A 27,620-nucleotide genomic window follows, 5' to 3' on the forward strand; every position below is an offset into this window, starting at 1 on the left:
CTTCTGCCGGCCCTCGGCAGCCGCGTACCCCTGCAGGGAGCGGAAGAGGCGCGGCTAGCACGGTGGCGGCCTCCGTGCGGCGGGGATGGCGGCGCCGCGTTCCGGGGGACGGCGGTGGCGGCCTGAGGCCGTCCTGATGCGGCTGCTGGCGGTGCTGCTGCTGGCGGGCGCGGCGGGCGCCGGGCAGCGTTCCAAATGGCGGCTGCCGGTGCTCATGGTGAGTGGCGGCAGGGCCGCCGGGCCAGCGAGCTGTGGCGGCTGTGGGAGCGTGCGTGTGCGTGGCGGGGCGGGGGTAGGAGGCCGCTGGTTCTCCCTGCAGGGAAAGCGGGCGGAACGGGCCCGTGCCGTCCACTCTGCTGCGGCCGTGCCGACGGCGGCGCTGCCCGGGCGGCGCCTGTGTGGAGCCTGACCGCACCCGGGGCTGGTGCGGGGGCAGCCGGCCGGGGCCCTCTTCCCGGCCTGAGCCCCTTTGGCGGTACGGCGCTGGTAACAGGCAAGGGAGGCTTCTGAGAGAAACGGGCTCGATGGCCGGCGGAGGGAGCGTGGCGCCTGAGGGGTCTGTGAGGAGGAAGGTGGCGTCCCCGACTGTGGCCTGTGCTTGGAGAGCCTGGGCTGGCGGCCGCCGCCGTCGGGTTGCGCTGTGGCCTTGCTTCGGGAGAGCTGGGCCCCAGGAACGCTGAACCGAGGGAAATGCGGGCCTCTGAGGAGGGATTTCTTGCACTTCTGTTACACCGTCTGTGTTTGAAGTTGTGTGGAGAAAAGTTACTTTACCTCTCGATAAGCCTGCCTTTACCAGGCTGCGAAGGGGAGTAATGTACACTCTTGAGCTTCAGGAACAAAATTAAAGGATCATGGTGAACACTCCTGCTGATTCTTAGAATAAGGTTTAGTTTTTGTTGTTGTTCTGTAGTCCAGACCTTTTCATTAGCAAGAAAATGCTAATCATTTCAGTGTTGACGAAATTGATTGAATTTTGCAGAACAAAAAGCCCCAAGCTTCTCAAGAGATGGCTTGATTCTATCTGAGGGTAGATTGAAGGGGTGGTGAAGCATGACTGGAAAGTCCAGTAGGGCTGGCTCCCAATTTGGCATTCATTTTCATTGCTGTATTGACTTAAAAGTCAGAGTGAAGATGTTTGCTTAAAATCAGTGATGTTAAGCCCACTGATATGTCTTCCTTTTGGTTCCCTTACAGGGGAAGAAGTTTAACTTCGGAAAGATTCTCTTCAGCAATACCACCATTTTCCTGAGATGTAAGTGCTACAAGAGATTAACCTGCTCTATCTGCTGTTTGACACTCCCCTGCTTTAACGTTTGGGACTCAAAACACTGTGAACGGTTTAACTGCGCTGGTTGCAGTGACAGCTAATCTAGCACTGGATGGAAGCCATAGGTCTGGTATGGTTGGGTGTGTGATCTGTTTAGGCTGTAGCAGGAATGAATGGTTCTGTTCAGGCCCTTTGTGGAGGGGGCAAGATAGGCAATGGGAGCACCACTTCATTTCAGGTGGTGGATAATCCAGAAGGGGATGCAGGAGGGAGCCCTGCTGTGAGATATGCTTTCACTGTTTTAAGATCTGCTCAATTCCTCCAGCTGCTAGATCTGGTGCTGACTGGGACTGGGCTGTTTGTATTGCAGGGTGACTAATGCCAATATGCAGGAGGCAGTGCTTTTTGAAGCCCTGATCCTTTTTAGCAAGGTGCTTCTGGGAGTGGTAAGGGAATGTCATTGCACACTAAGGCAGAGCTCTTTTGAGAGCTGTTGTGTTTTCCTGGTCAGCGTGTGTGTGCTAAAGAGCAAACATGTTTGCAGCCTTCCTGTTTGTCCTTTATTGCTCTTTGCTCATCTAGCCAGGGCTATAGATTTTAGGTAACTGCTCAAAGGAGTTTCTATAAAATACCTTCTTATCTGTGAACATGAGAACAATATTTAGATGGCAGCAAAGTGATCCAGGTGATTTGTAGAAGTAAATAGCTGATTTAGAAAGGCTTTGAATCTTTTCCATGCACTTTGAGAATTTTAAGGGGTTGTTTGCACCAGTTCTTTCCATGGGGGGGAAGCTATTTTATCTCCAGCTCCTAATTGGGTGGTTATACAGGTACAGTATCTGTGAATGCCCTTCTGCACTTGCATCAAATGCAGAAATAAAAGTCACTTTAGAGACAATTAGTGATACCTGTGTCTATGTCTCTTCAAGAGGTAGCTGGTGCTGTGATAGCCCTTTTTTTTTAACTGACAAAATTAGCATGTAATGAGGATTAGCTAATGTTTCTTGATGAAACACCATATGTTGCTATGCTCTATTATGTTTAGTAGCTACCTTATTGATTTTCAGGTTTAATTTCAGATACTTGCCCTTCCTGGGACAGTGTTTCAAAGGGAGTTTGTTAAAGTGCCTCCATTAAGCCCACGTGAATCTGAAATAGGAGGCTAGTATGACAGCGATTGCTAGTGAAGGCCCATCATGTCAGGGTTAAGGTTTTCCCGCTTCTCAAGTGTAGCTCAGATGCTGGCTTTCACATCTTGCAGTGAGACAATTGCAAGCATGCAGCTGCAGAATCAAAATGTGAAATCTGATGCTTGGGGAAAAGGACGGGTGTTTGAAAGGGCTTTTTGAGCTTTAGTAGGTGTTAGGCTTGCTTGTGTAAAGTTTAATAGAAATAGTGTACTTGTACTAATGTGGCACCTAAGATGTGAGTCCCCACAGTGAACTGTGGTATATCTGATGAGAAGTACAGTTCAAATAACCAAGAGAAATAAGGAACTAAGGCATGCAGAAAACAAAATTTGTTTGCTACAGGACAGGTTTATGGCAGATCTGGCACTAAGAATTCAGTCCGCTGGCTCCTGACTACACTGTGCTGTCAGCCTTTGTACAGCCATTAAGCCTTCAACATTTTCAGTGAAGACACCTGCTTTGCATACCAGTGTGATTAAAAGATTTACATGAATTTAGATAATGTGTTACTGAATAAGGAAGGAACAAAGGCTGGGAACTTAATTTCAGCTTCTCAGCCTAGATGATACTTAAACTGTATCTGATACTGGGAAGCTTCAGCTTTACATATAGTTTCTTTTCTGCCCGTGTCTGTGGAAACTGGTGTCTCTTGTTTGCTCTGTTTCCTCTTCCATCTGCTCTGTGATGTTTGTGTGGATGAAATGACCCTTCTGGCCAAACATGATTGCTCATGGGTTTTTCCTGGTTTTGGTGAGCACCTGCATCTCCTCCTCCTTTTTATTTCCCTTTCTTGATTTCTGATTGTGTGTGTGTGTATGTATGTATGTATGTGTATGTATGTATATATATGTGTGTGTGGTGTATTGATGCCTGATGCTTTTTGTTTCTGACTGGGAAGACTGCCACTGGTATTTAGTGTTGTCAATAATGAATTTATTTTTATCTACAACTGAAGTGCTATTCTGGAGGCATCTGGTTTCCTCCCTAGGATCATGGTAGCAATCCTGCTGTGAGTACAGAGACTGCATTTGAGTTGAATGTTGGTGGATTTTTGAAGACTAAGGAACTTAGATTCCCATGTAGCTGAGTTCAATAAGTGCTATGGATCCCTCCTTTCTTTCGATAGCACTTTTTTGAGATGTTCCTCATTTGATCGAGTTTATCAGAAGAGCCTTTTTCTTCTAAGAATTTGCCATCTACCCATGTCACTGTGGTACTTGTGTTGCCTTTTAGTTTTTGTTGTGCCCCCTGCAGCATCTAGGGCTACATGGAGAATATATGCCTTGTTTTCATCTGTAAGGTGTCATAAGGAAACTAATTTTTCAGTGACTGCATTCCACTCTCTTGTGGTTTTTATTTTTCTTTTTTATTAATCTTTAGTATTAGAGACTCAGTTGTTGAGTTTTTAGCTCTACAAATATACTTGCTTTAGTAGTCATGTGGTTTCTAATGGGATTACTTAGTTAAGACTCCACAGCAGGGTCTTTCTTCTAATTGTGTTTTTTTGCCTGCAGTGGTTAATATGGAAGCATTCATTAAAAGTTCTGTACATGTAACATGTTTGTGGATATCTGGTATGAGATGAACGTTGCCTGTAAAAGTGTGGGGGCTTCTTAGCTACTAGAAACATGCTGTCAATTGGAAAGAGTTTTTCTGTATGTTAACTAGCAGAACCTGAACATAATCATTTAAATGTGCCTTCCAAGTCCCTGAATAATCACGCTTGTTTTGTTTACGGGTGAAGTTTACCCTCTTAACATCAAATTCTCTTCATCATGCTTTCGTTTCACAATGTGATTTGAAACACAAAAATTGCGTAGCCTTTTCTGGGAAGAAGTTTTGTGTTTCACTTTTCGTGCATGTTTTTCTTTAATAAATCCAAGTGGAAAGTTGTCTTACTGTTATTTTAAGTAGCATTGCAGCTTTGACAGTGAGCTAATGCATAGATGGCTTGATTATTTTTTGGGAGTGAGTTTCGTCTTTTGTGTTGACTTGCAAAATCTTACTTTTTTATTTATTTACTTGGTGACGGTATTGGTATATTTAAATAATGTGTGAATTGCCCTTAGTATTAACATGTTCTAGCTTTCTCTGCTTGCTATGTGTCCCACACCTCTTGAAAAAGGAAGTCCTTTTACGTATTGTGATCACTTGGGGAGACTGCTCTTCTCTCTTTGTTTGATATTTGTAGTTGCTGAAAAATCCCTGATTGTCTTTGAGAACAAAAAGTTTCCAAGTGATCTTTATCTTTTTAATAAAACTGTGTAACATTATAATGGAAGTTTGTTTTCCACATGCTTCCTTCTGTCACTGACCAGTAACAGATTACTTGAAGAAAATGTTTTTCTATTGTTTTGCTTTCAGTTTGAAATAAATATAGTTATGGTAGTTTGGCACTGAGTGGGAGGAAAAGCAATGGCAGGTAGAGAGTGTTACATGTTCTTATCTATTTTGTTTGGTTTTTATTTTTTTTTTTAGTTGAAGGGGATGAAAAAGCTTGTGATCCCTCCCAGAGTTACAATGTTACTTGGTACTTAAGATATTCTGATTGCTACAATGAAGTCTTCAACTTCGGGGTAAGAATTGTGTGGAAAAACATGATTTATGTTTTTTTCATCTGTCTTGATGACCTTTATCCTATTAAATTCTGTTAAAGAGTGCTTGTAGAGAGAAGTTACGGTGCTCTTAAGGTCTTGCAGCTGCCTACGGATAGAAACCATTTGATATATTGGATGCTAACCTAAGTTCTATTCTATGTTTGGCAGGATGAACAGGCAGAGTACTATTTTGGGGCTACATCTGAAGAGCATCCGGGTTGGTCAGGATACTATGCCACTTATTCTCTCCTCTTTCCAAATTGCTCTGAGCTATTCAGGCCTCAGGTATGGGTAGAAACTGTTTGCTCTGATCTCTATACAGTATAGAAAAGGTGGTAGTTCCCACTAGCTGTGTTATAATCCTATATAAATATCACTGTAGGTTGGGAGGTGCTTGTTTTCTATCTATTTATGGCAACTAAACTGCAGTGATGATTTCTTATTTTTCTTTATTCCTGGCTTGCTATTCAACATCTGGCCCACCACGGCAGGGGGAAACAAACCACTGTAAAGTTCAGTGCTTCTTTGTGTTTCTGTGTTCTGAATTTGTTTCCCTTACAGAAACCTACTGCTAGTTGAGTAGAAGGGTGAATCTCTGGCAGCAGAATGAAGCTCCCACTAAATTTGGGTTGATAAAGGACTAGCATTTTTTGCTTATAATAATGGAAATCAAAGAGTGTTAAGAAATGGGTTAGTTAAACATTGATAGCAGGTTAAAAATTGAAAAATAGGTAGTGCAAAGACATGTTTGAAACAAATCAAGTGGAAGAGGGAAGACAATACAAAACAGCATAGGGAAGTAATATGCAAACATAAGCTCTACACCAGCTGTACATCACCTGGCCAAGCTGTGTGATCATACTAATGACAATAACAGCATAACACACTGTCTTTCTTTTGATGATCTATTTACTTAAGAATTCAAGGCAAATTGTGCAGTATTGCATCTGTGTTCAGCCATTCCTGATTTAGACAGAATTAGGGATAGAGAATACTGGAAAATGTCTTGTAACTATTGACCCTAGTGTTGTTTGCTTGGGTTTTTTTTGAGACATGCCTAAAGGTGACGTGAAAAGGGTTTTTAATATAAAAAAATACTTCTAATCCCATTGATATGTGAAGATGTCTTGAAAGGCTTTTTAAAAAATATCTGTATGCTGCCTGCTTTTTATGTTCAATAATATGAGAAGTTCTACTTGGTTTAAAGAAGAGATCTTGTGGGTTTAGGTGTGAAATGTGAACTTGGGCATCTTAACTTAATGTCCAGGTTGGTGAAATGGGAGTTTTCAAAGTCTTCAGGTGACTTTTCCTCCAATTTCTTTCAAAAAAATCTTAGCTATTAATTTCTGAAGTTTCATAGACATTTTTGCTTTTAGTATTTCAGCTCTTCTCTTATGATATAGCAGTTTCACTAGATTTCAGGTCGCCATAGTTTGGGAGAGTTGGCAAAATCTGCATTTGTAATAGGCATCCACTCATCTAGGGACTTCCTTTGCATAGACTAAGGCAGAAATCTCTATATCCTGTTTCTTTGTAGACTTCATCTAGTAATAGAGATACACAACAGATTTTTATTTGGAAAATAAAATTAGCTTCACTGCTGTGCTGTCTGTGGGTCCAGATCTAAAAATAGGCACCTGTTGTCTGAGGAGAGGAAAAGCAGCTCTCAAGTGACAAAATATTAATCTAAGTATTCAAGACTCTCTCCACAAATGGACAGTTGTTGATTGAATAAAATGAAAGCTCTTTAATACAGCTGTTCAGAGAATCCTTCCTTATAATCAGGTTTATTGGAAGCTGTTCTGGTAATGTCATGTTAACGTAAAGTGGCTGTAAGTGCTGTAACTTCCTTATCTTTTGCAGATTTTGTGCAAAGAATTTGTTCGTCCAGAGCCTCTCTCATCTGAGAAACAAGAGGTAAGTTTTGCTTTTTCGCCTTCTAATGAGAGAGTGTAGGCATGGGAGAGAGAGTTTTCACATATTCATTTATCCATTTTTTTGTGTTTTTTTTTTTTTTTTCTTGAAGGGCTTAAAAGATAAGAAGGAGAGTGGAGGAAATGACACAATGGTGGCAGATAAAACTGTATGTATATTGAACACACACCTGGCTCCTAACTGAGCAGTGTTAATTTGTTGTGTTTTGTGTGGTGGGTTTTTTGTTTGCTTTTTCCTCCGTGTGTGTGTTTATTTCTATTTCTATGTTTAAGAAATTACTGGTAGCATTTGCAGGGATGGTGCAATTTGGGTGGTTTTTTTTTTTTGACACTGAATTTTTATAGCTTGAAATTAGGAAGCACTGTGTGGAAAAACAGAAAACAGAGTAACAGAAACAGTAACTGCTGCTTCTACATGTGAAATATAGAACTCGTACCATTCAAACTGATGGCATAGATTAAAGAAAAATATATTTTTTTCATAGTAACTTCAAGTAATTATTGTTATGATCTTTTAAATGGTGACTAATACTTAGGGATAACATTTGGTTTCATCTTTAATCAGTCTCTTAAAACATTGTACCTAACTAGTTGAGTGATTACTTTTGAATTTCAAATCTGTTAGTTTTTTTATTATGTATTATATTCAAGCCTTAACCAGGAACCAATTGTCAGAGTAATCAAATTGAATGTCCTGTATGCCAATAAAGAAAATATATGTAACTCCCTGTGTACTTACAGGGCCATTTACCTTTAAGCTAACACATAAATAGATGTGTGTGCAATTGTGAAATCAGGAGATGGAGATACTTTAAAGGCAAAATTGGTGTATGAAAAACATATTGATTTTCTTTTAAGTTTACTGTCTTGTTTTTGGTTTTTTTCTTTTTTTTTTTAACTAAGTCTTTTAATTTCAGTCAATATTAGCATAAGCTTTTTTTTTAATACGTAAAATTCTATTTGCTTTAGGTCTTGTAGACAGGAGATTTTTTTAAAAGAAATACATGCTCCTAATACTGAAATTCTCTTGGGGAGGCTGTTATAAAAGGAGGTTTTGTGGTAGTTCTGCAGCAGTCATGTGAGTGGCACACATGTAGACAGTCTTAGTTTTAACCATAAAGCTGTTGGTAAATGTAGCAGTTTCTGAAATGGCTAGAATGTCTTCATTGTGGAATTAAGTTTTGTATGCTGGAGCTCAAATGAATCTCTGATTTGTTTTATGGTGGAAATATTTATCTGGGCATGCTTTCCCTGTTTGTTCTTTGGCAGGCTTTTGAATCTTAGAGGTGTGAGAACTGTTGCAGGGCCAGTAGTAGTTTCCACACGAAAAGACAACTTTGGCAATTGTTTTACTTCTCGTCTACCTTTTCTATCTTACCCTGTAAAATTCAGCCTTCATTGGGGAGCTGACTTATATATAGTTATGCTGTTGCCAAACAATTGATTTTGGGAGGAAAGAAGTGTCTCTGTGACAGTCCTAATGTTTCTAGATGAAAAGCAAGGAATAGGATGCTTTGCTGTATTCTTTGGAGCTTTTGCAGTACCTTTGAGATGACTCTTGTAGTAAGCCAGTATTAAATTTGCAAATAAGACCTGATCACCTCGCAGGTCTTTGTGCATTCATTTGGATTCAAGCAACTAAATTTTTGAGAATTTAGGGTCTAATGTCTAATAAGTAGGTTTAAAATTTACATACCATATATATATTAAAAAATTTTAGGCCTGGGAAAGGATGAACTTTTTTTTTATGTGGAAGAGACCAAAGATGGTAGAGTGCTCTGGGGCTCAAAAGTTTTTCATTGATCCTGCAGGTCAAAGGAGAGGGCCTTGAAATGGCTGGTTGAATCCAGTAGGTTAACAAAACAGTTAGGGGGTGGTGCTGTTCCATGGGACTTCCTTTGGGAAGCGAGGTGTACTGGGGGCTGATGGAGTCTGCCTGACAAAGAAGAGCAGCAGAAGGTCAGAGACTTGCCAGGCTGGTAAAGGTGGCTTTAAACTAGATTTGGGGGAGTGGGACCAATCCATCCCAGCCCTGCCAGTTGGATACCAGCACCTGCAGTGAATGCTTGGAGCAATACAGAGCTGCTTCAGCTTGTTCGAAGCTTGGCTCAGATGGCTCTACACAAATGCAAGTAATATAGGGAATAAACATGAGGAATTAGAGATGTGCGTGCACCTACAGAGGTAGGGTATCATTAGCATCAGGGAAAGGTGGAATGGTTTCTATGGCTGGAGTTTTGGGACGGAAGGTTCTAGGCTTTTTAGGAAATACAGGCCAGGCAGATGGGGAGGGGGTATAGCCCTTTATGTCAGTGACCAGCTGGAGTGTATGGAACTCTGCCTGGGGATGGATGAAAGCTTGTGGGTCAAGATTAAAGGGAGAGCAGTAATAGAGGATGTGCTACTGTGGGGGTCTGCTACAGGCCACTCCATCTGTGTGGATGAAGCCCTCTATAAGCAGATAGGAGCAGCTGTTCAGTCTGGAGAAGAGGTGGCTGCATGGAGACCTCAGAGCAGCCTTCTAATATCAGAAGGGGACTTACAAGGATGACAGAGAGGAACTATTCATCAGGAACTGTAGCAATAGGACAAGGGTTAATGGCTTTAAACTTAAACAGGGGAGATTTAGGTTGGATATAAGGAAGAAATTCTTTACTGTGAGAGTGGTGAGGCACTGGAGCAAGCTGCCCAAGGAAGTTGTGAATACGCCATGCCTGGAAGTGTTCAAACCCGGGTTGGACAGGACCTTGAGCAACCTGATCTAGTGGGAGGTGTCCCTGGCCACAGCAATGGTGTTGGAACCAGATGATCTTAAGGTCCTTTCCAACCTTAACCATTCTATGGTATCACACGTGTATGGTGAGTCTACTTCTGTCTATCTTGTGTTTTCTTGATTATGCACTGTCTACATGTAGACATTTTATTTTCAGGCAATGAATGCTGTTATCAAAACTTGGCGAGATGGGCCATATATATTTATTGTGCAAATTGGAATTACAGCTAGAAAGTCCTCTACTACCAGAAATAAAGTGGAGAAGACAACACCTTCCTTGTATCAAAATAAGCCCTTTACAAGTAAGATAGCTATTTATATAGTAAGCTAAAAATACAGTGCTATTTTTTTAATGTATGCCAGTCTGAGTGTATTCTAAGGTACTTTTAATATCTACTGTATGGTTCAATTTCATAAGACACTATCCTTGATTTTGCATTGATGAAAATATTACTACAGCTCTCTTCATAAGCAAATAGGTGATTGTTAGTGCCTTAAAGATCCTAAGCCTGTTTGTTTAGTTTAAAGATGGAAGTAAAGAATCCCAAGCAGTTCAATTTTGAGGCTCGGTGGTGTGTTTCAAAAATGTGCAGACCAACCCAGTGATTTATATAAGTCATGTAGCATACAAAGATCTTAATTGTCACCTTGAAATTGTAGTATATCTAACAGTGCATTGATAACCCATCCAGACTTCAAAGAAGTTTGGAAATCCCCTTAAAAAGTTAACTTACGTGTGTTTCTAAACTTTCCTGTTACACATGGATCTTCAGCACAAACTACTTCAAGTATTGCCATGAGTTACTTGGTAATGGAGCATGTAACTTTAATTGCATGCTTTTAGCTGAGTGTGTTGAGTCTTAACTTTCTTTGATTAAAGTGCAAGTTAGATTTAAAAGCTACGTGAAGATTTGTAACTTCTTTGTGCTTGAGTAAAAATCAGTTAAGTACATTATCCTGGCTTCCTCCTTTGGCATCTTGTAATTTGGTTATTGAATTGTTTTTTGATAGTGACAGTAGAACTGAAGGGGCCATATGAGTACCTCTCACTTGCAGATTATCCTCTGATGATTGTAAGTAAAACAGCTTTTCTTTGACCTATTAGGTTGTCAGTTGATTTGAATCTCAGTTAAATACTCTCCTTATACTACTACTTTAGGAAACACAAAGCCAATGTCTCAGAAAAAAATAACTTAGCAGTGGCCTATGGTTTGGGTGGGTTTTTTTTTTTTTTTTTTGTTTATTTTGTTGGGTTTTTTTTTGTTCAGTGTGTTTTTGTGGTGCTGTGGGCTTTTTTTTGGTGTTTTACACTAAATACAGGACAGGAAAAATAGACATAGATTTCAGATGTTTGCATATGCCACTAATGTTGTCCTTCTCTGGATTGTTTGACTTAAACCCTGTCGATTTGTAGTTCCAGAAGTTACCAGTATCACTAGTTAAACTGAGCAGCTTTACTTACTGTTTTTCTCCTTAGCTCATATCTTGGAAAATCTGCTTTTCTTGAAAGCTTTTGCTTACAGCTACCTTTTCATTTGCCACTGCTTTCTTTGTTCTTCTACAGCTTAATCTTCCTTCCTCCACCCCCATGAGGTCCTTAATACTGCCTAACAGTGAAAGCATAATTGAGCTACAAAGAACTAATCTCATTTCTATTCAGAGGACTTTTTGACTTGGTTGCTAGTTGCTTCTGTGGAGGCTGAGAAAATGAAAGAACTTAAATATTTATGTAGTGCTATTGATCTCCAGCTAAAGCTAAAATCTGTCTAGAAGTAAGGTCTCTAGCCTGACGGTATTGGCAAGAGTGGCCTGTAAACAGGGAGAGCCTGACTGCATTTCTGAAATATATGTTTTACTTCCTGCAGAAGTAAAAAGCCTCCATCAGCAATATTGACATGTAATTCACTAGCGTGAATATCCTCACATGGCAGGTCCAGAAAAAGTTCTCTTCTAAATGTTTTTTTAGTGGAGCATCTGAATGTGAACTAGCATGCCTAGATCCTTACCACGGGAGACTGTGTTTATTATTACTGTCTGTCGTGGTTTAAGTGCAGTCAGTAACTCAGACCCACGCAGCCCGCTCGCTCACTGCCCCCCTTCCTCCACCCACCCCACCCCCCCCCCCGGCTCCCAGAGGGATGGGGAGGAGAATCGAAAGAATGTAACTCGCACAGGCTGAGATAAGAACAGTCCAGTAACTAAGGTATAACACAAATCACTACTGCTACCACCAATAATAATAATGATAAGAGAAATAACAAGGGAAGATACCACCCGTCAATACCCAGCCCAACTGAGCAGTGAACTAGCCCTTCTGGGTAACTCTCAGTTTACATCCTGGGCATGACGTGCTGTGGTATGGAATACCTCTTTGGCTAGTTTCAGTCAGGTGTCCTGTCTCTGCTTCCTACCGGCTTCCCCTCCTCCCTAGCAGAGCATGAGACTCACAAAGTCATTGGTCAGACTAAACATTTGAGCGGTAACTAAAAACATCAGTGTTATCAGCGCTGTTCCCAGACTGAAAGTCAAAAACACAGTGCTGCACCAGCTACTAAGAAGGATTAAAAAATGACTGCTACTGCTGAACCCAGGACGATGTCCTATACTTTGGTTAAGTACTTCTTGATATTCATTTAATGTCGTCTTGTCTCTCTTCTGAATCTCAGTGTCCTTTTGAAAACTTAACTTGCTCTAGTATGGTGCTGTCATTTAGAAATTACTGAGTAGTGTTGTTAAGCTTATTATTCGCTGTAGGAGACATACCCTGAAAGTTCTCTGGAGCAACTAACACTGGACTGGAGAAAAAATAATTGCAAAATTACAATATTTAAATGAATACCTGGGTTTCTTTTTCAATTCCAGATTTATGGCTGACCTAAAGCTTGGTAAAAACCTCTCAAAAGTTAATTTCCAGCAAACTCAGAAGTTGTCAAATTATTTGAACAGAGGGTTTACAACCATCATCATTTGCTTATCTCTGTTCTGTGGAACGTAAAGGTGACTTGCAAGCTTATTTGCAGAGCACCTGAAAAGTAGGATGAATTTTGTAGTAGAAAAATATGTGAAAAGGGGCAGAGTTCCTAGTGCTTGATGATTTGCCTGAGCTCTTATCTGAGTTTTTGAAAGCTAGTAGCACTTGATATCTTCCTGAGAAAAATTGCCTGTGGATAAATAGGCTGCTCTTCAAGAGAGAAATTGCTCAGAAATTCAATTACTCTGATTCTGTTTGTTGGCAGTGAGATATTAGACTGTCACTGTAAAGAATCCAGAGAAGACAAAGGCAGCAATGCTTGTTTCTGGTCACTTTTGTATATAGAACCACTATACTCAGGGATAAAATAGAGCTGTCTTACAGCTGTGGAATGGAAACAAGGAAATTATTTTTCTGGATCTGAGGCTCCTATTTCTTGTTTCTTTTTGTGTAATAGTTTTTCATGGTGATGTGTATTGTGTACGTATTCTTCGGGGTTCTATGGCTTGCATGGTCAGCCTGCTACTGGCGGGATCTCCTGAGGATCCAGTTCTGGATTGGTGCTGTTATATTCCTGGGAATGCTGGAGAAAGCAGTGTTCTATGCAGAGTTCCAGAATATCCGCTACACAGGAGAATCTGGTAGGTAGCAATTGCAGCTTGCAGTTTAATTGCTGGGGCATAGCACTATTGGCCTATACTAAATTGGGGTGACAGATGCATGTAATTACTTGAGGAAGGCAATTGGAGTTTCTGCATTTTTTATATACTTGTAGATATGATGATCTGTGTATTTCTAAAGCTAAAATGTAGTTGCTTTCTCTGACTCCTCAGTGTACTGTTTCAGGGATTTAAAATGGTAGATTCTGGAGAGTATTCACTGTAATGCTGGCTTGAAGTTTAAAATTGGACTTCGTGTGGCTTATAATTAACTTCTGACAACTGATATTGGCTTTGGAAAGAGACTTTGAAACACTTTGCTCAACATGACAGCATTGCAGGTGACTTTTGGTATTCAGCCTATAGGCTGATAATCCATCTTAAACACTTCTCTCCACATAAAACTTCCGTGCTCTGGTTTTAAGTTTTTAGGATGATGCATGTAAATGAAACTCTGCAAGTCAAACTTCATTATAACTTTGTTAATTGGCCACACCCATGGCACAGGAGGTTTTGTTGGTTGACTTGTCTGAAAGATCATCCAAGCTGATCTTATGGATAAACATTTTTACAAATCATTTGCTTTCCACTTTCTATGGGTGTAAAACTTTTCAGCAGCTTTTTTATGCGAAGTGACCTATCTTTTCTGAAAGCTTATACCAGATGTAGGTAATGAAAAGATACATGCTTTAGTAGCCTACTTTCTGAAAATAATTGCTCTCATACTATAATTGCATGCAATAGTTAATAAAACAAATTGTATTTTAATAACCTAGCTTCCTCCTCTGCTTTTGGTAGTGCAAGGAGCAGTAATTCTGGCAGAACTGCTTTCTGCTGTGAAGCGCTCATTGGCTCGAACTCTGGTCATCATAGTCAGTCTGGGATATGGGATAGTCAAGTGAGTAGTTCTGTTGCAGGTTTGTTGTGTTCTATTAAAAGGCTTTTCACTGTTGGGTTTTAATAACTTAAGGCAGTATTTATCTCCCCGTACTCTGCTACTTAAAAGGTAGATCTACAGTGCCTTATCACAAAGGCTTTTTATTCACATGCTTCATGTCTTATGTTAGACTCAAGTTGATGTGACTTCACTTTTTTTCCCCCTCACTTAATCTAAATTTCACTTTGTTTTCCTACAGGCCTCGCCTTGGAGTTACTCTTCACAAAGTAGTTATGGCTGGAGCCCTTTACCTATTATTTTCTGGAATGGAAGGTGTTCTCAGAGTCACAGGGGTCAGTAACAACTGTTTGAATATTCCGATATGCAACAGATGCTTACTGAGTTTATTTACTTACATGATAAGGGAGGATCCCAGGGCTAATAGAAGGGAACAGAGACAATGCAGTGGTTAAACTCAGACTGTGGGTATGGATTGTTGATAATTATTTGATGTTTTCTCTATCAGGATGTAATTCTGTGTATTTTGAAATAATTCTAATAGTTTTCTGATTTGTCAGGTTTCAGACACTATATTCTGCCAGGACCCTTGTGTCTAATGCTTGGAATTAGGTAGGACTAGTTGCAGACACAGCTGGGGTCACCTAGCCATGAGTCTGGAAAAAAAAAATATACGAACAACCACCACCACTCCAATTTTGGAGGCTGTACCTGGGGAAGTGCATGGGGGAAGTGCTGCTATTTGCCTCATGAAGAAGTGCATCTCAGGATATGAATTTCTGTTGTTCTGTGACTTGGTATTTTCGGATAAGGTATTTAACGTCATATATTTGGTACTTTTTCAGTTTTTCTATGACACTGTGGCTCTGATAGCAAACTTGGCCCTGTCCATGATTGATGCCTGTATTATTTTGTGGATATCCTTTTATAAACTTCAGAATTCTGCAAGCTTATTCACAGCTTATTATTTCTGTCTTAAAAGGAATAAAAGGCGATTTGCTTGTTTCACTTGGGGCTTCAGTAGCTTTTGATGTACGCAAAAAGGCAATTTTTGCCACTTTCAGTCAAACTTGTGCTTGCCGGTAGAGCATTCCGTTTATCCCTGGATAGTGTAAAAGATTTAATTACCACCTCTCTAACAAGCTGGTGACTATTTTACTGTAATTGAAGTGGCACATTAGTGCAGCAATCGCCTGAGCAGAGGGCTCCTTTTAAGGGTGCTAGATTGACTTAATCTGGAAAACTGTTTCTTGCCTTGCTGGTAGAAAACTCAGAACTGACAATGTGGTGTTGTCAGTTCCCCTCTGTATGCTGGGCTAAACTCTTGGTTCAAACCCTCTGCTTCAGTAGTAAAACTCAGAAGCTTTGTGGTGCAGTATTTGTGGTTTCTCCTAAAATAGACCTCCCCCCCCACCCCCCTTCTTCTGTACCTTGTTTTCCTTTTCAGTTTGTTCTTACTGGCTCTCTCTTTGTCTCTAGGCCCAGAATGATCTTGCCTCCTTGGCTTTTATTCCCCTGGCTTTCCTAGATACTGCCCTGTGCTGGTGGATATCCTTCACTATTTTACTTGGTGGGGTGTTTTTTCTTTCAAATTTGGGGTTTTTTTGGAATCTTTTTGGCTGCACTTTTTTATTTCTTCCATTTTTTTTTTTCTTTCTTTAATCAGCTTCAGGTATATGTTCTTTCTAATTTTGGTAAAGTTAATAGAACCTCTGAATTGAGTGTTCAGTGTTTAGGTAAGCTCTGCTACAGCCAGTGTGAGGAAAACTAGGTAACCAGTAGGTATTTGTGTTAGAGCAGCTCCTGAACATAGACTAGTTACGTCTGTCAGTTATCAGTCTCTGATTATTGAAGTATGAAATTAATTTGTTCCAGTGTAGCACTGTAATGTAGCCTTTGGAGAAGACTCAGTTTGTATTTTGGGGAGAAAGTTACTTAGCAACATCAAACATAAAATTCTTTCTTTAAAATCTAAACTCAAAGTAGGTGATAAAATGGGGCAGCGTTAACTTTTTGTTCTCATGACATATTGCATCCAAACAGCCATAATCTTGTGTGACTTTATCAACAGCTGTCAAATGCTGTTTGTAGCCGTGTGTAGCAAAATCCCTATAAAGTGTTTTTAATGCAAGTCAATCACAAAACTCTATTTAAAATAGAAATAGCTTGCTGCCCAGCCATGGCAACCCCAAGTCTTTCCTACCAGGGTGTCTCTTGTAAGTGCTTCTTTTGTCACTATGGAAATGAAATTGTGGGCAAAAGGGTGAAGGCAGTTGTGTGCACTAATTGAATTTTAACTCACTTCTAGTTCAGACTTGATTTTCCATTTATCAAAAGTACATCTAACACTTTCCTGGAGAAATGGGCCATAGTCCAAAATAGATGCTTGGAAACCATCTTATTGTGACAAGTTCCAGGTGTAGATGACTAAATAACATAAAAGGTATGAATCCTGCTCATTGGTACCTTTGCCATAGGATGAACTTTTCTGTTACGGAGTCTGGTCTACCTCTTTGAGGGGCTATAGGAATGCTGGGGATGGACTATTCATCAGGGACTGAAGTGACAGGACAAGGGTTAATGGATTAAAACTTAAACAGGGGAAGTTTAGATTGGATATAAGGAAGAAATTCTTTACTGTGAGGGTGGTGAGGCACTGGAATGGGTTGCCTAGGGAAGTTGTGAATGCTCCATCCCTGACGGTGTTCAAGGCCAGGTTGGAGAGAGCCTTGAGTGACATGGTTTAGTGTGAGGTGTCCCTGCCCATGGCAGGGGGGGTTGGAACTAGATGATCTTAAGGTCCTTTCCAACCCTAACTATTTTATGATTCTTTGGAGGGCAAACTGTGCAGGTGGGAGAGCTGTTTATCATAAGATCTGTAGTCCTGAGTCTGTGACTTGTCCCTTCAGAGGCTTTCCTTGACTTTCCATACATATTTATCAGCTTAACTCAAACAATGAAACTGCTAAAACTTAGAAGGAATGTGGTGAAACTGTCTTTGTATCGGCACTTCACCAACACACTCATCTTGGCAGTAGCAGGTAAGCATAAAATTATGTTAATCAAATAACAGCACTTGCCATTTTTGTATGTTATTTGATCACTAAAGCAGATTTTTGTGTTTTGTGACCTTTCTGTAAATGCAGCCAAAATACTTGGTATTGCTACCACTTGACCTGTGTCTAATAGTAGGTCTATGCAAGTGTTATGTTGATACTTCAGAGGCAGTGGGTTGTTAGTCCTGATGTTAATAAGATCAGTAGTTCTGTGCAGCTCCTCTAATGGAGCACTGTCATCCCTTTTAAAGCTGCCGGGGGCAAAAGATTATTGTCCCATGCTGTTAACTTCACAAAGGTAGTTTTTGCTAAAATCACAGTATCACTGTGTACTATGGGATTTTTAAGGTACTTTGGAGATCGGATAGCTGAAAATTAGAACGAATCTTGGAAAACCAGTATTCTTAGTACTGTGACATAATGCCGTCAGTATTCTGGAAGAATACAGATTCAGATTCTCTTTCCATTTCCAGTAGTGATGAATTGAACTTCAATATTAAATCTGTTAGTGCTTCCAGGTGCTCAGCTCCACATCTGTTTGGAAACACTATCCATACAACGAGCAGAAAACTTCCAAGGATTGTGCTTTTTTACTTAAACAAAAAAAGCATTCCTTTTGACCAACAGCTCTGATTAAATTCCTTTCAGCATCTGGTTCAATTTGGTGGCCTTCTGTGATGGGGCTATGGAACTGATGGACGGGGGTAGTGCAGTTGACGTCATCTACCTGGCCTTGTGCAAAGCATTCGACACTGTCCCACACGACATCCTTGTCTCTAAATTGGAGAGATATCAATTTGATGGATGTCTCGGTGGATAAAGAACTGGCTGGATGGCCACATGCAAAGAGTTGTGGTCAATGGCTCAATGTCCAGCTGGAGATGAGTAATGAGTGGTGTCCCTCAGGGATCGGGGTTGGAACCAGTCTTGTTCAACATCTTTGTCGGTGACATGGACAGTGGGATTGAGTGCGCCCTCAGCAAGTTTGCTGATGACACCAAGCTGTGTGGTTCGGTTGATATGCTGAAGGGAAGGAATGCCATCCAGAGGGACCTTGACGCGCTTGTGAGGTGGGCTGATGCCAACCTTATGAAGTTTAACCATGCCAAGTGCAAGGTCCTACACCTGGGTCAGAGCAATCCCAGGCACAGCTACAGGTTGGGCAGAGAAGAGATTCAGAGCAGCTCTGCAGAGAAGGACTTGGGGGTGTTGGTCGATGGGAAAATGAACATGAGCCGGCTTCAGTGTGCGCTCACAGGCCAGAAAGCCAACCGTATCCTGGGCTGCATCAAGAGGAGCGTGACCAGCAGGTCAAAGGAGGTGATCCTGCCCCTCTACTCTGCTCTCGTTGAGACCTCACTTGGAGGGACGCTTCATTCGGGACTGTAGTGATGGGACAAGGGGTAACGGGTTAGAATGTAAACAGGGGAAGTTTAGATTGGATATAAGGAAGAAATTCTTTACTGTTAGCGTGGTGAGGCATTGGAATGGGTTGCCCAGGGAAGTTGTGAAGAACACCGCCAGGGATGAAGCAAAGACCAGGTTGGAGAGAGCCTTGGGTAGCATGGTTTAGTGTGAGGTGTGCCTGCCCATGGCAGGGGGGTTTGGACTAGATGATCTTAAGGTCCTTTCCAACCCTAACTATTCTATGATTCTTAATCATCATAGAACGCCTTAGTGGAGGGAAGTCTTACTTAAAATCGTGGTGAGAGTATAGTTTGAGCATTGGAACTTTGGAGCGTCAAGATCTGAATGGAGATCTGATGGTTCATTTACTTCACAGGTATGCTTTATTTGTCAGCTGATAATAAAACCATGGTTTTGAGGCTAGATGAAAGTAATTTAAGATTGGGGAATAGGGATGTGGAGTTGGCTAAAGACTTCATACTTAATTTATGCCTTGATTCTCTGAAGAACCAAGAGCAAAATATACTGGTCTATGTCTAAATTACCATGTAAGGTCAGTGCAACAAATCATAAATGGTTTTCCAGAACTAATAAATCCGATTCCAAGAATTCTCTATTTAGGTCTTTGCCCTTTTTTTAGGAAACAGTCCTGTTAGTAGTGTATTTGGATTAGCATATTTTGTACTAATAAGCAGTTTGTTTGTTTTAATATTGCAGCATCTATTGTATTTATCATCTGGACCACCATGAAGTTCAGGCTGGTGGACTGTCAGTCGGTGAGTTTGTATTGAATGCTTTCTGCAATTGCTGCCTCTTGGTATGTTTACATTTGGCAGTGTAAGAGGTGAGATTGGGCATTCTGGAACAGATTTTTCTGTGGATTATGTCTAGAGTAATATATCACATGGTAAAACTCTCACTGTTGTGGGTTATGAACCTCTTTGTCGGATACCTGTAGTTCACCCTTAGAAAGAGCTAAGGACGTGGAGCCTCTTTCTTCACAACTTTTTGTGTTTGTGCTGCTGTGTTCCTTGACAGGACTGGCAGGAGCTATGGGTGGATGATGCCATCTGGCGTTTGTTGTTTTCAATGATCCTTTTTGTCATCATGATTCTGTGGAGACCATCTGCTAACAACCAAAGGTTTGGCTTCTTTTAACCTCTAAAAATACTACGTTTTCTGGGAATGCTTGTTTATCTGAAGTACTACTGGTGGGTGATTTTAGTTGCTGTATACTGATCCCTAAGTATACTAAGAAGTGTGTGTAGGGGCTTCAGGAAAAGTAAGTGTAGGAAGTCACACACAGATAAAATTCAATTTGTTCCTGGTGGTGAATTTAAATAAAGAAGTGACTGAAACTTTTGATTATGTAGTTTAGCATAGGTCTTAAAAACTATGAACTATACTGAGTAATCAAGTCATGTGAATGTTGGGGTAATGCATCTCTTGGGTGGCCAGAAGTACTATTCTAAGATAACTTTCATTCTTTCCCTCATAAAGGTTTGCTTTCTCACCCCTGTCTGAAGAGGAAGATGATGATGAGCAGAAAGAGCCAATGTTAAAGGAAAGCTTTGGTAAGAGAAATTTTTTTTCCCCCACTGAATTTCAGTGTTGAAAATGCACTTCTGTGAGAGAGGTCTCTGTTCTCTTGCAAAAAGTTCACCACTAGTGTGAAAGTAGAGTCAGTGCCTCCCTGTTGCCATTGATCTATTCAGTTGTAGAGCAACTGTTAGCTTTGTGTTTACTGTTTATACTGCCTGTTTAATTCTGGGGTTTTCAGATGACACTGAACACACTGCTACTGTTGTGGTTGCTTCACCCTGTCCACTGGACTTTGTTTTATTAAATATGTTGAATCATAGATTTGAGTCTGCTTATGATGACAAGGATCTCTTAGGTATTGTTGCTAGGCAGTGGTTTAGTTTGCAGTTCTCTTAAAATCCAATTTAAGGATCTTCATTTATTAACTGTTCTCTGAACTCTGCAATCTTCTTCATTTTCCGTGTTAGGGCCTACTACAGGAACCTTCAGTGTAAACATATAAATGAATATGTTTACATATTTATGAAATTACATATAAGCAAAAGAGTCCTGCTCTATAACCCTGGATTGCATCTTTCTCTACTCACCCTCCTCACACTATAAAACCCTCTTTTCCCTGCCTCCCATCTCCCAACTATATGGCTATTGTAACCCTCCTATTTATAAGTTGTGTAAAACGTAGGGTGATGTATCTGCTGCTGCTGTCTGTCCGCAGATCAGTTCTACTGGAGATTGCACAGCCACTCTGGGCAACTGTGTCTTTGAGTTTTGAGCTGCTGCTGTCTGGCTTAAATAAGAGGACTAGAAATTGATTTTTCAAAATTTGGATTTGAAGAAACATTCTGATTCAACCCTCAACACTCTCAGTCTATGAACCGTTATAGGTCAGTTAACCCTATTTTTTTTTCCTTCTTTTGTCTGCAGAGGGCATGAAAATGAGGAGTACAAAGCAAGAACCAAATGGGAATGTAAAAGCAAATAAAGCTGTGAGTATGCTCTCTACCTCCAAGGATGTTGATCAACTTCTATCTTGTTTGGCTGCTCTCCTGTAGTAGCTCACAAATAGGCAAAGTTTTCAGCCTATAAATGTGAGTTTCCTAGTTTGCTTCAGAGTAGGAGTGAGTCAAACTGTCATATGTTCACAGTACTTGTGAAAAGAAAGTTAAATACAGGTTTTTCGTCTGATTTTCTGTAAGTACAATGGCAACTTTAGAATTCAGTCTGTTCTTTAGGAATGCTTGCACAATCCAATATAGATGGAACTGTATACTACTGTGTTCTGATAATGAATAATACAGTATTTTAACAAGTTTGTCAGGTGAAGAGGGAGGCTGAGCCATGTTTTACATAAATGCCTTCTAATTCTGAGATTTGTGATTCATTATTCAAATTGGGTGATGTGTGTATTACATAGCTACCTAAATAGTTTGGGTGGAACATTTTCAATATATCTGCTTTTTTTTTCTGTGTGGTTTCTAAGCAGAGGTTTCACATTGAGCTAGGAGATAGAAAATGGAATTAATGCATAAATTTAAAAGTGGAAAGAACCTGAATTCACGATAATAGAAGTAATATTTGTGTTATTAACAATGTTCTTTATTAAAGGTTGGTTGCAACTGTATACTATTTATAACATGAAAATCAAACTTGAAACAAGTGTTTGTGTTGTGAATTAGTGTTCATCAGATTAAGACTATTGACAGGATTTCTCATGTCTAACTTACCTTTGCGAAATCTAACTTGTGCTTTTTGTAACAGTTTTTCATCTCTAACATCTTCTACAGATAATGTTCTTTTGTGAGAGACTAAACTAGATTATGTAAATAACCAAAGTATCCTGAGGGCCTGCTTTTTTTAATCACTATTAGAATATTACAGAGTTGAAAGCAAGTTATTGGAGGTGGGTTTTTTGGTTTGGTTTGTTTTGGTTGTTTTTTTTTCCATGGAATGTGTTTTCTGTAATCCAGAAATCAAGTTAAAGGTATGCTTGGTTTTTCTGTGTGTGTGGTTATTTTCGTTGTTTGTTTCATTTGTTTAACTGATGTTATAAATACGTTAGTTTTCAAGTAGGCTGAGAAGAAGGCGGCTTGCATGTGACAGCTTTTTGAGAAAACTGACTTTTTTCATATAATTTCTGTTCTTGTAGCAGGAGGATGACCTGAAGTGGGTAGAGGAGAATGTTCCTTCATCAGTGACAGATGTGTGAGTATTTTTGTAGTCGCAATAAAATCAAGTTCCTTGCACACAGGAACACAAATACAACACATTGTAATGTAACTTGTGTGCTGCGCTTACATAAGCAGGTACTGAGTTCAGCCTGGAATTGGCCTCTGACTTCTTAGCATGCTTCCACTTGGCTTTATGCAGCCTGTTGAAGCTCATGCCACTTGAACACGTGCACACTTAAGGAACACCATCTCAGATTGTGAAACCACAGACTGATTTGTTTACACTTCACTGAAGTTAAAACCAAATAAATAAGTCCAGAAAACAAAGAACAAACCCTCTCTGTTTAGTGCTCTGAAAAGTCCTTTGAGTATTTTGCCAAATGTAAACCACTGAATAATGTTACTTAGCTTTCAGCTTTACTTGGAACATCTGTTGAGTCATTTTTATGCTTCTGGCAATAGGCAGTCCATATCTATTCTGCTTTTTTAAAAATGTCTGTGTCTAAATTTTTCATACCAAAGCAGTTCACAGATTAATTATGTTAACAGATCTGAACAGGTAATCTTGGCAGAGGCTCTGGATTTAAATATACAACTCTGCTTAAAGTTAAGGACCAGAAATTAAATAGAAGCTTCAAGAAGATGAAAAAGTGTATTTTCTCAAGTAAATTAGTTTTTCCTAGATCTGTACTTAAAAGAATGGTAGGATTCCCTAAGAAAAAAAGCACTAGACTGGTATAATCTAGGAAAGGGCACTTTGAGATAGTCTGCTGCAGGGTTTTCTGTTCCTGTAAGTATGATCAGGGCTGTGAAGCGATGAGATCCCAACAGATGGGAGGTCTGTTGTGGTTGAAAAGGCTGTGGTACCAGTGTAACTCGTTTGATTTCTAAGATGTTTTCACAGTATGGTCCCATATTGTAAATATTTTCAGTGTAGTTCAGCAGTGCTCCTCTATGAATTTTGCAACGTATTTCATGGCAGCTTGGAAAGTGTTCAGATGGTAATGAGAAGCTTAGGAAAAAAAAGCCCAAACTGTGAAGATCACTGAGGGTACTTGTTAGGCTCTTCCTCTTTTGTGTGTCTTCTCTAATATCTGTCTAATTGAAAGGTCTATCTTCATTATTGTTCTCCTGTGCTCTAAAAAAACTTAAGGTGTAACATAAGACTGAAGCCAGTTGTCAGTAATATGCTCACAGTGGGTGCTCTAATTCACTTGACTATTTCTTTCTTTTTCTCCCCACTGCAGCGCTCTCCCAGCTCTTCTGGATTCAGATGAGGTCAGTAAACAAATCTTCAGTTCAAATTAGTCTTCTGACATGCCAAAGGAGTCATGAGTCAGCTGTTAAGGACTTGGCTTATTAGAACTGGACTCTGATCTTGCTAGTGCAGCAGTAAAATACTGCAAGGGGGGGAGAAGGATAATGGGAACAACAAGGATACCACTTCTTATAATGCATTCTGAAGGAAGTGATTCTTCTGTATTATCTGTATTATCTGCTGTAGAAGTCAAACTCCTGACTTAAAATGCATACGAGTGTGCATTTTTTGTGAATGTAAAGCATTCCATCTTATTTCTGAATAATGTAAACCGATAGGGATGAATGACAACATTGTGTATTTTATTTTTCAGGAAAGAATGATTACACACTTTGAAAGGTCCAAAATGGAATGAAGGAGTAGCTTATTGCTATTGGAAGTGGAGATGCCTCTTTTAAAGATGCTTGGTGGAGCAAGTGCATCCTGCTGATTTTGTTTCTTGATCTCAGCCTTGGAAGTTTGATGCTTTATTGTCATGAGGGTGTCTTGCTGTGGAAGAAGTTCACAAGGACATTATAAACCTTTTGGAAGTTTGAATTTACAAAGTTGCTGCAAGTTTGGATTTTTAAGCAATTTAAATGTGTACTATTCCAGCACCTTCTGTAACTTTTTTCAAATATTTAATCTGTGAAACTAAAATTCCTAATGTCTGCTTGAGGAGTTTATATTTCAGTGTTACTGTTGACACTTAGAGATAAACTGCCTGTACCTTTTCGGGGGGAGGGTGGGGACAGATAGAAATAAGCACTGAAGAAACAACAGACCCATTTTCTGGTAGATAATGGCTTTCTGCTGTTGTATGTCATGTGTCCAACACGAATAAGAGGTTTTTAGAAAAAAAGCTCCTGATAATGAAGAAAATTAAGATGCCAGAAAGGAAATATTTGGAAAAGTTACAGTGATACGAGTTTTTAACAAAAGCAAGTGCAATTTTATTCATAACACTGTGTAAGAAAGATTTTTCTATTTTAAATGCCATTGACCTATAAGTAAGAGCTGCATAAAGCTAACACTTGCTGTTGTGGCACATCTCATTGCTGGCAATGTGGTGAATGCCTGGAAAAATGATTTGCCCCTACATTCTGTGTGTTGCACGGTTTAAAAAGAAAAAAAGCAACAAACAACACAACCATCACCAAACCCACTCCTGCAGTGCTTAACAACTGCTTGACTATTCATGTTAAGCAGGTACTGACTAGGCATTGGAAGCAGAACTCTTGTCTGTGCATGTAACATCTCCCACCAAGTCAGCACTCTTCTGTGAGAAGATGGCGTTGCTTTCTAGAGGGTATAAGCACTGCTCACCTTACTTGAAAGAGGCTTTAATTGGGAGTCCACAGTGCTGGGATAGTTCCGTTCCCAGTGTCTGTTTAGAACTGCCTCCCATGTAAGTGATTCGATGATGTGCTTTCTCGTCCCAGTTGGTCCCTGTGGCCAAGAGGTACTCTGAGATCACTGTGTTTCAAAGTTGCAGATTTCTATTCTATAAAAGTGCTTTTTTTGTTTTTCCTTTTCAAATGAAAAAGAGCTTTTGGACAATGTTCTGTTTTTATTCTACGCTTGGCTGTAGAGGCTTTACTTGCAATGACTTACTCATGGAAACCCGTCGTGGACTGTATGACAAAAGCTCTAGTTTGGGTTTATAACCTTTACCACTGATAATTACCAGGCAAGCAGCAGCACAGCTGGACGTGGGGGGGAGCTGATGCGGCTGATGCTGGAATGGCACAGGGACTCAGCTTTTCTGGTTCTTCACTCATAGCAGTGTCAGCAGAAGTGAACATGTGCCTGTACTTCATTCATTCCACTGTAAGGTCTGGTAGCTTAGTTCTAGTTCCATCTTTATCAGCAATTTATGCTGAAACACGACACTTTACAGTAGAGTAGCTGAGGCATAAGTGCATAGTATCTTCTGCTAGCTGTGCTGTGGGGCAGTAACCCCTCAGCAGATGGGCAGAGAAATAAAGCTATGGCTGAAACACCTCAGTCTGACAGAGTTGCTGGAGCTCTTCTGCCATCCCTGTTAGGCCATGGGTAGAATCTTGAATTAGAAAACACTTCTAATTTGCTATGCTTAATTGATACAGATAAAAAAATGTTACCTCCGTGTCCTTTTGGGGAGAGGAAATTTTGTGAAATAAAGCTACACGAAACTCGCTATTTAACGTTTTTCTATTTTTTTTTTATTGTCTTCAAGTCCTATTGTTTTGGGTTGTTTGGGGTTTTTTTTGGGACAAATAGGGAAAAATATTCCCTACTGGAAGCACAAAAAAAGTTTGTATGTACTATTTAATAAAAGCTAGGCAAAGAGTAGAAAGGCTTACATTGTGTCCTTCCACTTTCTTACTACATGTTCTCTTACATGAGAAAGTGTTAACACCTTCACAAAGCTCCCTCGCTTTTCTTTACCTCTTTACTGAATGATCTTTATAATGCAGTTATTCCCAATAGCTCTTCTTTTTTCTTGTTAAGCTTGACAATAGAGTGGAAGTCTATCATTTGAAAAGCCAATATAGATGGGGCAAATCATACATTTGTGAACAAAAGAGAAAGATCTAAACAATGTTCCTAATTGCATTTATAGTTTAAATAGTAGCAGTGTGATGCTTTAAGCCTACAACGACAGTGATCTTGAGCAGTTCTGTTTGTCTTCTACCCTTCTATTCCTGTAGTAACTACAAATACAGAGGGAGCTTTTTAGAGTTCCTGTGCCTGATTAGTTCTCTCTGTGGATTTATTTGTTAATTTGCAAGAAGTAGCTGTGATTTTACTCATGCAGTTGTTAACAGCATGTGACACGCAGAGGCTCAAAACATATAGTGAAGAAGCTGGTGGTGGTGACCAGCTTTTCATTAGGGTGACAAGATGTTCCTGCTGGGAGCTCGGTAGGAGGGACTGAGTAGTAAGAGATCACATGGCATAGTAAAGAAATGCAACAGGCCCGATAGGCACAGGATGAGTCAGGATCACAGGACCTGAGGTAGAGAAGGGTGTTTCACTCCACAAATGTAGGACTCTATGAGTTTGTGGGCTTTTTTTAACCTCTTATTCACTTTACATGACATTTTATGTTGTATGCTAAAGTATGCTACCTTTTAAAACCTAAAGAAGCTTCGTTATTACCTGGTGATACTGAAACTTGTATTTCCTTTTGATAAATTGGTGCTATGTCCCTTCTCCTTCCATAGGAATCGTGTGTCAAGGAGACCAGATATAAGCCGTAACTCCTTTGGCAGTTTGCAGTTCCGGTTCTGTGAAGGGGATGTGACTTTGCACGGTTTCGTGCTTTGGGAAGGTTTCATTCCTGAGCAGGAAAGAAGCTGGATGGAAGAGTACTGCACTTGTTCTCCCAGTCTTGTGCTCCATCTCCTAGCGCAGAGCATCCTCACTCCCCATTTTCTACAATAGTGGTCTCTCTTGGAGAAGATGCTTGGCGAACTTGGCACCATGTTAATTTTTAGTTTGGTTTAGTTAGTTTAGCTTCTAGGCTAGCGGTGGTGAATGTCGCGGGAAGACAAAATGAGTGTCTTGCAGCCTGTCACCTTTTAGGGCTGTATCAAGGTGCTCCAGGGCTATTTACATCAGGGCTAGAAGAGCCTCCTCATGAACAGACAGCGCGGCCCTCGCCGTTCATCCTTAGTGCTCAAGCCCCCAGGAGCCGGGGGGGGCTGATACTGCCGGCGGGTACAGCGTGTGTTGTGCTGGAAAGGGGACTGCGCGGTGCGGTGTGAAGACGCCCCGGGCTGTGACAGATCCCCCACTGTGCCCGCCACCGGACAGCTCCGCCCGCCCCGACGCTCCGAGGGGACGGGACGGGGCGGGGCGGGGCCCAGCGCGGGGGGC

General features: G+C 40.5%; 1 protein-coding gene across 4 annotated transcripts; it reads left to right on the forward strand.

Moving 5' to 3' along the window:
- Window positions 1–41: 41 nt before the first annotated feature.
- Window positions 42–26,176, forward strand: TMEM87A (transmembrane protein 87A). Of its 4 annotated transcripts, none has more exons than XM_080617327.1 (20): window positions 42–217; window positions 1,195–1,252; window positions 4,936–5,033; window positions 5,223–5,339; window positions 6,918–6,971; window positions 7,081–7,137; window positions 9,919–10,063; window positions 10,773–10,834; window positions 13,190–13,373; window positions 14,190–14,289; window positions 14,528–14,621; window positions 15,132–15,203; window positions 17,219–17,327; window positions 19,467–19,525; window positions 19,788–19,891; window positions 20,250–20,323; window positions 21,216–21,277; window positions 22,438–22,493; window positions 23,707–23,737; window positions 24,091–26,176. In XM_080617327.1, the coding sequence occupies exons 1-20, from the start codon at window positions 86–88 to the stop codon at window positions 24,130–24,132; spliced, it is 1,710 nt and encodes a 569-aa protein (XP_080473453.1). In that variant the 5' UTR covers window positions 42–85; the 3' UTR covers window positions 24,133–26,176. The 4 variants fall into 4 exon arrangements, with proteins under 4 accessions (XP_080473453.1, XP_080473455.1, XP_080473454.1 ...); XM_080617329.1 differs by having other exon boundaries at window positions 22,441–22,493; XM_080617328.1 differs by lacking the exon at window positions 15,132–15,203 and adding an exon at window positions 15,766–15,834.
- Window positions 26,177–27,620: the final 1,444 nt, after the last annotated feature.

Source organism: Psittacula echo (assembly GCF_963264785.1).
Source record: "Psittacula echo genome assembly, chromosome: 5".
Classification (NCBI taxonomy): Eukaryota; Metazoa; Chordata; class Aves; order Psittaciformes; family Psittacidae; genus Psittacula; species Psittacula echo.

Excerpts from the sequence above, each read along its gene's own strand:
- TMEM87A (XM_080617327.1), top strand. The coding sequence starts at position 86 with ATGGCGGCGCCGCGTTCCGGGGGACGGCGGTGGCGGCCTGAGGCCGTC. Across the intron at positions 1,253-4,935 it reads TACCACCATTTTCCTGAGAT|TTGAAGGGGATGAAAAAGCT; the intron begins GTAAGTGCTACA and ends TTTTTTTTTTAG. Across the intron at positions 6,972-7,080 it reads TCTCATCTGAGAAACAAGAG|GGCTTAAAAGATAAGAAGGA; the intron begins GTAAGTTTTGCT and ends TTTTTCTTGAAG.